Genomic DNA, 14,334 nt, shown 5'->3' with positions numbered 1-14,334 from the left:
AAATACAACCCAACTGTCAGAAATAACCATCCACTGATGGTGTCACTTCGCTCACGTTTGTCTTCCTGTTTCCTTCAGAGGAGGCGGTGCTCCGTCAGCTGCCCCGCCGTCTGCGCTGTGAGCTGCAGAGGGCGCTGTGTGAGAGTCACCTGTGGCTGTCACTCTGGGAGAGACCCCCCCGCAGCCCCTTCACCCGCCTGCAGAGAGCCACATGCTGCGCCGTGTTACTACAGCTCATCATTCTGGCCAACACACTGTGGTACAGCATTGTGGTGGACAGGAGATACAGGTATGTGATTGTCTACTTGCTTTGTGTCCTTCGTGTGCTTTTCTTCCTACATTTAACGCCCCCCCCCCCTGTGTTGCAGCCCTCGTCGACCCGTGTCCAGGTTTTCCTCGTTGGACGGAGAGACGGTGGCAGCAGGCGTGGTGACCTGCCTGATCGTCTACCCTCTCTACCTGCTCGTCTTCACGCTCTTCAGAATGAGCCGCAGCAAGGTAACACAAACCTGACCGGACCTGTAAAGCCATCAAGGTTTTTAGTATCTCCCAACAGGATGTTTAAACTGTCCTCTGTGTGTGTGAATGTGTGAACATTAGTGCGTATCTGTGGAGCAGGTGCCACCACAAATGGATCAGGAGTCGGTGGAGATTGATGACTTCCTGGATGACTCCATTGCTGGAAGTTCTTTCCTGTTTTATAATGGCGAGGTAAAGTCTCCTAGGGAAAGACTGTGAAGTCAAAAAGAATCATGCCTCATACAGTTATAGCTCAGATGTCTAAACCAATTACAATTTAACACATTTGTGGGATAGGGGCAGGGGATGTTCAGAGGGAGAGAAAAAGTAAACACTGCAACACAGTCAAAAATCAAGACCTTTTTGAACATTCAAGCATGAAGACATGTCACAGTAGAGGCACAGCATATCCAGTATATATGAACCTTAAAATGAGGATTTTGTTCAGCCCAGGGGTTGTTTAAGTAAAAAGAGAGTGCTGTCAGTCAAGGGAAAAGAGGAGATCTTTTATGCTTTCCCTTTGTGAGATCATTAGTGTGCGTCAGACTCTTGCTCTGTCTTTTTCCACATCTATCTATTCATCAATTATTCTTCTCTGTCTGCAGACAAACTCAGAAGAGACACATCTGGATTTGCCCACTCCATCAACCAAAAGGTGAGATACCCCCTTTGCCATGACAGTCCATTTCGAGAATTGACCTCATTGGAAGAGAAATGCCAAGAATAATGTAGGATTACGTGAGGATAAAAGAGAAGATATGAATAAAAAGCATATTGGATAAAAAGAGGGGGATAGGTAAGTCTCACTTCTTAACAAACATGTCGCTGTGTATTTCAGCGGGGAGAGTTGGGGCATGGCTGAGGAGGAGATGGAGGACCGGGATTGGCCAGAGCTGTTGAGTGATGTGTCTGTGGTGGGAGGGGCGGGGCATGGGGCGGGGCTGCCCAGGCTGAAGAGGGGTCAGGGCAGCAGGCACCTGGGTGTCGACATGACCTTTAACCCTGACGACCAAGAGGGAACCAACCAGCGCAACAAGCACTTCACCTCCTCAGGTAACCCAAACAGGAAGACTTTTCAACCACATGTACCAATCAGTGACTCCGTCTAATAACTACATGAAGCATTTGTATTACTACACTGTCTGTGTCATATGAGAGTGCTGATGCTGTTTCTCTCCGCTCACAGACGAGGATCTGATCAAACACATCCTGGCAGATGGACAGAACTTCTTTCCTCAGGCAGATGAGAGTGAGATGGCTGACCTGTACGTTTGATCTCTAAATATGTTTTGTTTATCAAAGACAATGGATTCAAAAGCTTCAATCATATTAAATTGTTGATTTCCATCGCTGTGTTTGTGCCAGGTCGAGCATTTTCGGAGATAAGACAGAAGTGATTCTCCTCCAGAAGCTGAACGAGCCTCTCCCTCTAGAATCTGTGAGAAGAGACCCACCGAAGACTGCTTTCACCTCAAATACAGGTGTGTGTGTGTGTGTGTGTGTGTGTGTGTGTGTGTGTGTGTGTGTGTGTGTGTGTGTGTGTGTGTGTGTGTGTGTGTGTGTGTGTGTGTGTGTGTGTGTGTGTGTGTGTGTGTGTGTGTGTGTGTGTGTGTGTGTGTGTGTGTGTGTGTGTGTGTGTGTGTGTGTGTGTGTGTGTGTGTGTGTGTGTGTGTGTGTGTGTGTGTGTGTGTGTGTGTGTGTGTGTGTGTGTGTGTGTGTGTGTGTGTGTGTGTGTGTTTAAGAGTCACCCTGTAAATCATGTTGAATCAAAGAGATCATCAGAGCATTAATCACTCATCAGAGAATGGAGCTATCAAAGGGCCAATAAGGGGCAAACAGTGATTTGCTGAGCGCTGAGAATACTTTATAATGGCAGATTTTAACTTCTTGTGATTGAGTGAAATAACAGCAATGTCCATTTTATAAATTAAATACAGATGCAAACAAATGTTTCCTCCAATCAAATACATGAAATCGTAAATACCATCAGAACAAAGTCATTGTAAAAGATGTTCAATTTGATATGGCATCCGACAGTTCTTTTCTTCATGGAACAATTATCTGCAAACTGTTCTGCTGTCTGTGTGCTTTTCTCTTGACAAGGGACACAAGTCACCCCGTGTTTTTTTTTATTAATAAAACATCTTTCTCTCATTAGGTCAAGAGCCAAGTTTAATGGAAACTTACTTTTCTCTTTTACTTGTATTCGGTAATGAGCTCGGTGCTGGCGGCTGAGTGTCTAGGCAATTATAGTAATGATTCAATGTGAAAGCAGAGCATTCACAAAGTGCTTTCATTTTGCTGCTTGAATGTTGAATAAGCAATACAAGTCCTCAGTTTCTTTTGTGGAACTGTGAAAGTGTGAAATACATACATATTAACCGAATTCCTCACATTGAAATTCTGTGAATTAAACATATGAATACTCTCAGAAGTCTCTATCTTGAAATCCTCTATCTGCTTGGTTTTATCTCGGGGACCTGCTTCCTTTTACAAAGTGTTTTTCTCCTCTCCAGTTGTGACGGACGTGTGTCGACCCAGACGGTTTCCTCCCTGGTGTGGACAGGCCGCTCTGTGGGGCAGCTGGGGGGGGCTCGCTCTGGCCAACGGCGTTTCAATTTGGGCGGGTCACGGGTTCAGTCAAAACGTGTCCATGATGTGGCTCATCTCCTGCTTCGCCAGTTTCCTGTGTTCCTGCCTGCTGTTGGAGCCAATCAAGGTACACACATTTATTCTCAGATGTAAACAAGATATAATCCTCAACACTCATCAATGCCCTGGCCCTGTGAACAATTATTTTAGCCAAGGTTTTCTTAGTATATTGACTTTTTAAAGACATTCCCAGCCTAACATAACGGCTCCTCTGTCCCTCAGGTGCTGTGTGAGGCGGTTTACTACGCAGTGTGTGTGCACCGCCTGCGTCCAGAGGACCAGGATGTGCTGGTGGAGTTCCCCCGGGTGGAAAGAGTGGTGCAGCGGGTCCCCAGGGTGAGACCCCCTCAGGGCTTCGCTCTGTCTCAGGCTCGACACCAGGCCCGCAAGGTCCACATGCTGCACACCATGCTGAAGGTGAGTCGGAGGGAGGGGGGGTGGGGGGGGGTTGGTGCTGGAGATCGTCTGTGTTTCGACATTGAGAGCTCTGTTTCTTGTTTGTTAACAGAATTGTTTCTTGCCTTTTTCAGAATTTCCTGGTCTACATGTTCTTCCTGTTGGTGGTTTTGCTCCTCAACTACTCTGACTCGGCCAAAGACACACACAGCCTGAGACTGCGCACCCAGCTGCAGCGAGCACTACACACACCTGAGTACCACAACATCAGCAGGTACACACACACATACACACACACCTGAGTACCACAACATCAGCAGGTACACACACACATACACACACACCTGACTACCACAACATCAGCAGGTATACACACCTACACCTAAAGACCTGACAACTTTTTTTTTACTAATGTTAACCTTCATTCTGGTGCGAAATATGTCTCATTTCTAAAAGGCAACCTTCTGCCTAGTGTGAATAAAGTAACGATTTCTGTGCCGCTCCCATGACTGGCCATCGGTTTTTCTGTCCGCTGAAGGAAACTGTGTCCATAACTGTTGTTTGCTCAACATAAAGCAGATCCACAGTGTCCCTTTACAGTGTGCACACACAAACACATAACAAAATGTCTGACACAATATATCTAAAACTGTTTTCTTACTTTTAGTCGAGCTGATGTTCTGGTTTGGCTGAATGAGTCACTGTTGCCACGGCTACTGGATGAATCTGCCCTCTTGAGGGACACAGGAAGCGTGTTGCTCGGCACGCTGAGGCTCCGCCAAACTCGTGACGCGCTGGGTAAGATTTAAACTGGTTTACTGTCTTTGTGTTGGTTGTGTAATTAGATGGAGCTGAAAAATAAATAAAAAGCTTAGGTTTGAAGATACAGTAAGAAATCATCACTGAAGATATGTATTATATGTTTTTAGAGACACATGTCTGTTTCAATAACTTTCAGTTGACTGCATAAAACGTCATGTTTAGCATCGCAGGGACTCCAGCAGAATCATTATTTCCTTCCCTGACATCTATTATCAAACTCATTTTCTTTCTTGTTTGAATGTGTTTAATTTAATATTTGCAATTACATTTTTAACCTTTACTTTTCCTTCCAGTTGCAGGGGGTTTCGGGGCAGGAGGCAGTATTTGGGGAAAGGGGAAAGACGCTGAGAATCCCGCTGAGAATCCCACTGCAAACGGGTACTGAAATGTTTGAAAGCCTGGCTTTAAAAAGGCGTGCTTCGGGTTAACTTGTAGATCGGTTCAGTTTCTAAACATGGTACTTAATATTAGGACTGATGTAAATAAAAATCAACTCTGTAAACGTGGAAAATAATGTTAATATCTAGTATATTTAAAGTACTTGAAGGAAGGCACTTCTTTATTATTACATATATAATTATATATTTTCTACAAATGATATACAATATATAATTGGTAGTAATGATCGTCACGATCTTATATATAACGTTTCTTATGGCAGCCTTTTAATTAAGATCCCTCCAGCGATTTAACCCTATAACGCTTATAACGGAGAGCCCTGAATTGGAGGACATATTCTGTCCCCTTTGAACTTTCAAATAACCGATGCCCAAAATGCTAAGACGTGCACCTGTGCTGTTAAATGTACTTGTCCTTAAATGAAATGTAAATAAGGTTGTAGAAAAGTAGTTTCCTAGTATTATTTAAAATATCAAATAGCTATTGATCAACCCCTAAAATGTAATTTTTCCTTTTTTTTGCGATATAAAGAGCTTGTGAAACGTTCCTGTTTGAAAAAAACAAAGAACCAAATCAGATGAATTGTTCCAAATGTTCCAAATGTACTGATGAATATTTATTTTTGTTTCCAAAAAAACATTGTTTTGGTCAATAAAGTGCCATAAATGCCTGAGTATTTTTGTATTTTGGCAAAGGCGCAATAATCTCTTTCAGAAAATGAGAATGTTCTGGCTGTAATTTGATGTGTGAGGCCTCACATGGTTCAAATGTTCTCTGTTGTCCTCTGTGTCTCCTTCCACTTGTCTTTCTAGTGCGTGGCGTTATGACGGAGGAGACGTGGTCCTCCAGCTGAACAGGACTCTGCAGGAGGCTTCCTCCTCCTTACAGCAGCTGCAGCAGCTCCAGTGGCTCGACTACAGGTACGCAGAGAGACCAGATTAGAAAATCAACACAGGAACTAAATCAGGGTTTCACGAACTGAAAAAATAAAAGCAAAAAGCTGAGAATAATAAAATCCTAGAGCACTGCCAGATAATAAATACGTAGTCCAAGGCAATAAAATCAATAAAAAAGGATTTATGTTTGTTTATTTTAAAAATGTTATGCTTTTAAAAAACAGAGTTACGAGCGCTGATCTCACTGGTTAAAGAAAGTCCAGATGTCAGGGACTAGACATCGGGCTTGTGCTCACAATTTGATTGAAAGAAATCAGAACCATGCGTATCCGTAAAGTTTGATTGTCCCTGAAGTGCAATGTCTCTTACAGCCTGCAGTCATTAAAAAGTCCCCCATGAAAACATCAAACATTAAAATAAATCATTAAAAGAATGTTGGTTGTTAATACCACTTTTGGTGTGAGGTTGGAAATATTCACAGCGGGGATCTGTCATCAAAACAATTTTTATTCTCATGTGAAGCAAAACTTCATGTGATGAAAACAACTGACTTACAGAAAAAATTAATGTTGTTTCAAAACAGGAGGTGCCTCTGAACTATTTTTTTTAATGTATGTATTTGAACAAGGACTATGCATACAAATACATTGATCTCAGAAAAGAGAAGAAATGATTTATGCCAGATTCAAGCTAAGAGCTCATTTCCATCTGCAGTATTAGGCAGGTAAACAACAATCAACAAACACTCAACAATTGAATAATCTGTATCACACAAACAATTACAAAACAGATTTAATTACAGTTCAATAAAGTAGTACAGTTAAAATCTATTTGTACAATACATTTCAATTAACAAAACTCAGATTACAGTGTAATTAATGTTGTAGGTTTTAAGCTCAGCTCGAAGAATATTCCAGAGTTTGATGGCCGTAAATGAAAATGCAGATTGTGCAAAGCCAGTGCGCCTCAGTGGGATGCTTATATCTGCGTTAAGTGCAGCTCTTGATTTTCTGCCACTCTGCTCACGGCGGATCTCAAACCTTAGGAGTTTGTATTTGGACAGTATAGTGGAATGTTTTTATGACTTATCAAAAACGTTTAAGGTTTGTTTATAGAGAACCTCAATTGGTCTCAGCACAGTCTTAGTGGCCTGGGAGCAGCAGGTTATGAGGTTTGACCTCTGATCTTATCTTAGTTCTTTAAGTGTGTGTTTGTGTGTGTGTTCGTAGGACCCGTGCTGTGTTTGTGGAGTTCTCGCTCTACAACATCAACACAAACCTCCTGGCCGTCTTCTCCTTCCTGTTTGAGTTTCCAGTTTCTGAGCGTGCCCAGTCCAGCCTTGACCTCCTTGTCATCACTCTGTGGCCAATCACAGGCCTGGACCTTCAGCTCCTTCTCATGGTAACCCCTGGCAACAAAAGTCCATCAAAATGTCAATGATAACAAAAAACACCTAGCTACACCTGTTACCTTCAGAATCAGAAATCCTTTATTAGTCCCGCAGCGGGGAAATGTACAGTGTTACAGCTAAAGTGGCAGAGCAGGTGAAAAAAGGCAAAAGAGTTAAAGGTCCCATGTCATGGCCATTTCTACTGATCATACTTCCATTGTTGAGGTCTACTAGAATACATTTATATTGTTCAATGTTCCAAACTCACATTGGTTTCTCATACAGCATCTCTGTATAGTATGTGTATTCACTCTCTTACCTAAACGACTTGTTGGAGCTCCTGCCCCCCCCCTCCCTATGAGCCCGCTGTGCTCTGATTGGTCAGCTCGCCCACTCTGTTCTGATGAGTCCACCACCGTTACAGCGGAACATCAGTGATTATGTGTTACAATGGTGTTTGTTAGCAACCAGAAAATGACACCAGTAATGACAAACAGGTGAGAATGCTGCGTGGGGTCTGGGTGCCGTGTTGGCGGGACGTTGCGAGGCTCACTGCTGCGAGGAGCGGACAGTGTGAGCTGGCTTACTGGTGTGAAGAAAAACATACATTAGTTATACAAATAATGTGTTGCAGCAATTAAAAGAAAACAAGTGTCATAAGTAACATATATACGGTGTTGAAACATTTGAAAACATTTTGGGACAATTATAAAAAAAAGGTTATCTTTCACATAAAAGTGATAATTGCACATATTGAGTATAATTGCGATTATTTCCCCCTGTGCTTGGCTTTGTCAGTTTGGTATAAATCATCTTCATTTTTCCCCCCTGTTTTTCAGATTGTCCTTCTCGCCCTGGTGCTGTACTTCCTGGTGCGGGGGGGCTTGGGGGTCCTCAGAGAGGGCTATGTGTACCTGCTGTCCACCTGGAGGCTGCTGGGCCTCTGCAAACTGGCCCTGGCAGCGTGTGTGTGCGGGCTGCACCTGAGTCGCTGCACCATGGCAACACAGCAGTGGGCGGCGTACCTGAAGCAGCCGCGGGATGCCTTCACTGACTTCCTCCCTCTGGCCCGACAGAGCCAGACCTACACCGCCATGTCGGCCCTGCTGCTGTTCATACTGGTGCTCAAGGTGAGAGAGAAGGGCCAAGGAAAGCAAACAAATAAAATAAAAACATGTAACGCGTCACAAAATCTACAGGTAGGTAGTTCAGATCAAACTAGAGAATGCAATTCCTGAAGAAATTGCTAGTGGGAATGCTTTATGCTGAAAATCTGACGCTAAACTGCTATGCTGAAATGTAATGTGTAAGAAGAAAGTGAAGAATCTAGATTGAAATGATACATGAACACTGGGGCCTTGAATGTGTGATGAGAGAAGAAAAGAGAGTAAAAAGGCTTGGAAAAGCAGCAGAATATTTGAAGTTATAGCGTGAAGCATGTCAAGGAAGTTGAGTATCTGCAGTGTGCTTTTTGTGTACTTTCGGGTTAATAATGTGGCCTTTTTGGCAGTTTAACTAAAGGTGTGCGGCTGCTACCGTGAGGAAATATCTGCCTGAAATTACAATGGGCTTTAATGGAGACATGTTGAACGTTGTTGTCACTTCATGCCCTCAAGAGGCATTTTGTTTAATTATTTTTGCCTAATTATTTGTCATTTTTCAAGCTACGAGATGTTTTCCTACGTTTGTCATAAAAAATTACGTCTCAGGAATGTAGGGTTTGGGAATTATGGCAGTTTAAAAAAAATATATGAAGGCACATTTCAAGATTTCTTACCCTCTAGCTGTGACATCACGCACTCTAGTTAATGTTAAAATCTGAAGAAAGCCTCTTTACCAAGGTCTGAACAATGTTTAATATCTCTAAAAGTAAGAATCAGATTTAAAAGTTGTGTTACACGGATAATGTCAGAAAGATGTGTAACATTTTAAAGTTGGAATGAGGTTTCTGAGTGAAAGTATGAATGAACAGTTAGCAGTTGAAGTCGCATGAAGATTTGTTGAAGTCTGAAGAATTTCTCCATTGACTTCAATGGTTAAAAATGGGATGTATTATGGGATGTATCTCTGGAATTATGAAAGTTATGAATGATAAAAGTAATAACAGTCGATTCCCGACCGAGCTGAACGTTTTGATGTTTGAACGGAGTTTCTGCGATGTTGAATGTGGGAGGAGAAGACGGACAAAATAATTGGACGGAATAATAATAAACTTTTCGTCCGTAGCATAACATTTAGTGGGAATGCTGTATCAGCATTCCCACTAAATAAAGGCTGAGTTTGAATATGGGTGTAGACTGAGGAAGCGCTCGATAGTAGGGGGACAGTCATATTTTTAATGGTATTCTATACTTTTTATAAAATACTATACTATGACTACTCTGCCTTTTTTTTATAAAATACTACTCTGCCTTTTTTTATAAAATACTATACAATTCCTTTTTTATGAGACACTGTCATTTTTCTACACAAGCCTCCTTTTCTTTGTGGGGCATTCTATACTATAAATGTTTTTAAAGAAATGTATGGCATGCTATACAATGACATTTCGTGACTGTATGACATTGTTCATGATCTTTTTCATTACAAACTATGACTCTATGAATATTTGATGGCTTGCTATACTAAGAGGTTTTTTTATGGAGTATTATAATGTGACTTTTTTTAAACATACAATACGTTACTTTTTGTATTACTAACTATAATAATATGTTTGACCATTTTTTAACATACTATTACTATATTATTGTCTTTTTAATTACATTTTTGTATCAAATGTTTTTTTTGTATTATTATAATTGTTCTCCCTCCCCCTCTCCCTGTGTACCCCCCCCCAGGCGTCCCACCAGTTGCGGTTCTTGAGGGAGTGGGCGGTGTTTGGGAGAGCTCTGCGGCGCTCCGTCTGGGAGCTGCTGGGCATGGCGCTGGCCTTACTGCTGCTGCTGCTGGCCTACTCTCACACAGGACACCTGGTCAGACCTTACTCCTGCCCTCTGTTTCTCTCTCGCTCCTCCGCCCCCAAACACAGACAAAACAAACTACACAGTTTTGCATAGTACACAACGTACAAGAAAATAACCGCCCACGTATTTTTTTACCTTCTATGGTAAGGTTTTCTCTGTTGAAATAATAACTGCCCACACCTTCTTTACAGTGGCAGTCAACGGTGTCTCCAGTAATCCTTCACTTTAGCACAGAAAGCACGACACAGTGTGATGTTGTGTTGGAACAACTATTATGGCAGCCACACGGTTTCTGTGCTGCTAAATGACTGAAAGAGGACATTTATTCAACATTTATAAAACCAGAGGGAAAGCTTTGATTGTATACACAATGTTACCAACAACAAAACACTGTATCCCGTAAAAACTATTTTATCTACGTATTTGTGTCATCATTCCAGAAACACCACAATGTTTTGTTTGCTTGCTTGTCTTGAGTATGGCTCACCTCCAATGGGTCTAAAATGCCTCACACAACTCTGGGGTTTTTCTCTCTCCAGCAGCTACCATTAAAGATTTAATTATTTAAGTTTGTTTTTATTACACACAGTTAAGTCGATGTTGAAGCCCCTCACTTATTCAGTCATTGAGTTATTGGTTCACAAGTTCTTGATCATTGCAGTGAAGCGATTTTTGATTGGCCTCTGTTGTGATTGGCTTTTAAGCACTATGAGAAACTAGCTGCTTGAACACTTCCCTCCTGTTTCTCCTCTCCTCCAGCTCCTCCACTCGGTGTATGGTGGCTACGGCAGTGTGAGCTCCGCCTGCCTGTCGTTGCTAGGCGCTGGCGGCCGCGGTCTGCTGTCATGGCGACCCAGCTGGGCGACTACAGGCCCCTCCAGCAGCGTCTCTGCGCTGGTGTTCCACGCCAGCTTCGCCGTGCTGCGGCTGGTGTTGCTGTGGTTGGTCACCTCGGTGATCCTGAGGAACTACCGGCGCGCCCGAGCGGAGCTGTACCGCCCCGCCGTGGATCTCCAGGACTACGAGATGGTCGAGCTGTTCCTCAGGCGGCTCAAAATGTGGATGGGACTCAGCAGGGCCAAGGAGGTACATGCTTCTCTATAGTGCAGTGCAGAAAGAAATACATTACGCCTCACATGTCCCCTCCTAATCCTCCATCTTCTCTGTTCCTTAGTTTCGTCACAAGGTGCGTTTCGAGGGCATGGAGCTCCCCCCCTCCCGTGCGTCCTCCACCAGCGACTGTAAGTCCCTCTGCCTCCCCCCGCTGGACGGTCCCGACTCGCCTCCATCACCCGACAGCATCGATGCGGGCTCTGAGGCCTCATGGCGCCCAGCCTCCTCCAGCCCCTGCAGCCTGACGGAGGCCCCGGGGATCGGCCTGGGCCTCGGGCTGGGCCTGGGTCTGGGGCTCGGCCCGGGGGTGGAGACGGGGAGCACCAGCTGGCGCGAGAGAGCCGAGACCGAAGCGTCTCTGCGGAGGCTCCACCCCACCCTGGACGCCCTGCTGCAACAGCTTGACCGCGTCACCATGGCAACAGAGGATCTGTACCACATTGAGTGTAGACTGGAGAAAACCCAGAGGAAGAGAAGGCGTAGAGGGAGAGAGAGGGGAGGTCAGGGAGGGAGGGGCGAGGCGGGACAGGGAGGAAAGGACGAGGACTCCGCTGGATGGAGGAAGAGCGGCAAGGAAAAACACAAAGGGAGCAAAAAGGGGAAAAAGACGGATAAAAGTGAACTTCTGAAGGACGACGGAAACACCGCCGTCAACCCCAAAAAGACTCCAGCAGCTACACCCGTTCTGAAGCCCAGACCCTCCTCTGCCGCTGCACACACCCCCGCTCCCCCAGCAGTCAGTGCTCCTCCACCTACACCGGTCGCAGATAAACCTGCCTCTGACACCCCCCCTCCACCTGTCCCTTCAGAAATCACTCCCCCTTCTCATGTCCCGCAGCCCAGACCCCCCTCTGCACCCCCATGTACCCCCGCTCCTACCCCTTCCTCACCACCCACCCCTGCTCCGACGCCCAGTAGCCGGGACTGGGAGCCCCCCTCCTCCAGCCTGTTCAACCACCCGGCTCACACGACCACCATTCCAACACGCAAGCGGAAACGTAAACCCCCACCCCTCAAAAACAAGGTGCACCCAAACCTAGACAGGCAGGGCCCCGGACACCCCAAAACCTGAGGAGCATTGATATGGTTGTGAAAAGAAGATGTAGAAAAAAATGTTGGGTTAAGGACGAGAGGAGGACGGGGGCAGCAGGTTCTGTCCCCGAGGGGCCCCTCTCTAGACCCAGGAAGAGAGAACTGAGTGGATTAGAAAGTAAAAGTGCAGAAAGAAAAGAAGAAGAATCCCAGAGACAGCAGATGGGGCGATGAAGGAGGAACAGAAAGCAGTACAAATACTTTGCAGGTTTATAAGCAGAAATCCGTCCAAATCCCACTCTCAGAAGCTAGGTGCAGGGAACCAGATGCTAACTGAGCTGGGTTTAGTCAGTGAAGTAAAACATTGACACCAAGAAATGCTTTTATTCCTCATTTCCCCAGACTAAAAATGACCCCACGTGACCCTGGAGGTCACGTGGGGTCATCACTGACAGGAGTGCATGAACGTACTCACCCAAGGATTACAACTACGCCATCCCACTTTTTGTGTATCTCAGAAAAATCACGTTGATTTCTCAGCTATGTCGTCCGTCTTCGTATTTTTTATATTGTATATTTCGGTCACCATGGGTACTTGTGGCCTGTTTGAAAAATAGTTGTGTTTCATGGACCCTTAGTTTGCATGCAGGCACACAGATATAAGCACATGCAGGTGTACACGTGCATGGGAATAACACTGTAGGCACAGACGCGCTAATGTAACGCGCCATCCACTCCAGCTCCACTGAGGTACAAGAGAGGAAACATGTACACACAAACACACGCACACAAGGCTGTTGGGGTCCCAGCAGCCTCTCCTTCCGGGTGCAGGTATAACCGTCCAGAGTATGGAGAAAGGGAAGGCACAAGTAGTGACGAGAAGGAGGCGTAGCACAGAGAAAACTAGCTAAAGAGCGTTAGAATAAACAAAAGTTGAGAAAGCAGAAAGGAACATTTAGTTCTCCCATCATAAAGCTATACTGACTCCCAGTCTGATTATCTTTTGTGTTCGATATGGTCGTGATAAGCACTTTTTTTCTGTTTTATTTTTTGTATTGTGGTCCTGAATAATAAGCTTGGTGTCCGAACCAACAGAGAAAGCTTCACTCATACTGTATCTAAACTATAAACGTTGCCAAAGCTTATGTATGCATTCCGAGTTTTACCATGCCAAGTAACCTTTCGTTTTGTACTTAGCACTTTATTTCCTAATGGAGCTGATATGCCATATTTAACTCTCATGTTGTCATTAACACATTATAATAACATCCTAGTAAGTATTATCAAGGTGTTACAGCCACAGCTAGACTTTTTGTGTGTGTGTGTGTACTTTTGTCTGCTTGTTGTTCCTGTTTTTGTTATGTTTTATTAACATGTAATCGTACTTCCTGTGTCCAGTGGGCAGATCTCAGGGAACCCACCCTTTTGCCCCATAACCTGGACAGGGAAACCAAAACATAGGTGCTTTTAATAATCTGAGGAAACATTTAGTGGTGACTTTATCTTCCTTCTCCCAGACGTAAATTGGTAGCTATGTGTGAACGCCCTTATTTTCATGGGTTTTAAAAGAATTTGAGAAAAGAGTGTCTCTTACAATTAAACCCCGCCTGTATTAATCCCTTAATCATTTCTGAAGAAGTCTCACAGTTCAGGCTCAAGAAAAAATACCCTTCTTCCTCCCTGTGTGTACATTTCTGTATATATTGGTGCTTCGTGGTGTATATATTTTTGCTTTTCATTATCAGTATTGTTTATGTGCTGCAGTAGCATATGCATTAGGTCAAGCACTGGTGTTGCAAACCCCAAAGTTTTACATTTCTCCAATCTAACAGAAAGCACTACAGCCAAAGCTATAAATGTGTGTAATATGAATATGTGTTCACAGTAAGCCAACTCTAAACACCAGGAAGCGCAGCAGGCCTCCACTGGCTCTCTTATTCTGCTCTGTGTGTAACAAGCTAGTGCCAAAGCCCGCCTCCATGTCTTTGTGTGGTACGATGCTTTTTGTCCTAAAACAAATCACAAATCAGTTTGAAAACATGTGTCTATTCTTTGTATCTCATGTCTGTATTTTGCAGTTGTAGCACTTCTCCTGCTTTTGCACTTGACAAAGTCGAATAAAGAGTTTGACAGCTAAAGTGTTGATGATATA

At 44.1% G+C, this 14,334-nt stretch overlaps 1 protein-coding gene across 2 annotated transcripts in view; it reads left to right on the top strand.

Moving 5' to 3' along the window:
• pkd1a (polycystic kidney disease 1a) overlaps positions 1-14,320 on the top strand; it is a 71,912-nt gene extending 57,592 nt beyond the window's left edge. For both annotated transcript variants that reach the window (XM_034120602.1, XM_034120603.1), the window contains 18 exons: positions 79-289; positions 369-498; positions 601-711; positions 1,125-1,174; positions 1,358-1,572; positions 1,706-1,784; positions 1,885-2,000; positions 3,036-3,238; positions 3,394-3,588; positions 3,702-3,841; positions 4,235-4,365; positions 4,683-4,767; positions 5,601-5,708; positions 6,914-7,085; positions 7,914-8,204; positions 9,912-10,046; positions 10,797-11,123; positions 11,212-14,320. In XM_034120602.1, coding sequence (XP_033976493.1) covers positions 79-289; positions 369-498; positions 601-711; positions 1,125-1,174; positions 1,358-1,572; positions 1,706-1,784; positions 1,885-2,000; positions 3,036-3,238; positions 3,394-3,588; positions 3,702-3,841; positions 4,235-4,365; positions 4,683-4,767; positions 5,601-5,708; positions 6,914-7,085; positions 7,914-8,204; positions 9,912-10,046; positions 10,797-11,123; positions 11,212-12,222 — 3,710 coding nt within the window. In that variant the 3' untranslated portion in view covers positions 12,223-14,320. The remainder of the gene's footprint in view (positions 1-78; positions 290-368; positions 499-600; positions 712-1,124; positions 1,175-1,357; positions 1,573-1,705; positions 1,785-1,884; positions 2,001-3,035; positions 3,239-3,393; positions 3,589-3,701; positions 3,842-4,234; positions 4,366-4,682; positions 4,768-5,600; positions 5,709-6,913; positions 7,086-7,913; positions 8,205-9,911; positions 10,047-10,796; positions 11,124-11,211) is intronic.
• Positions 14,321-14,334: the final 14 nt, after the last annotated feature.

Source organism: Trematomus bernacchii, unplaced genomic scaffold, assembly GCF_902827165.1.
Source record: "Trematomus bernacchii unplaced genomic scaffold, fTreBer1.1, whole genome shotgun sequence".
Taxonomy (NCBI): domain Eukaryota; kingdom Metazoa; phylum Chordata; class Actinopteri; order Perciformes; family Nototheniidae; genus Trematomus; species Trematomus bernacchii.
The sequence above is the reverse complement of the archived record's forward strand: the minus strand, read 5'-3'. Positions and strand labels throughout refer to the sequence as shown.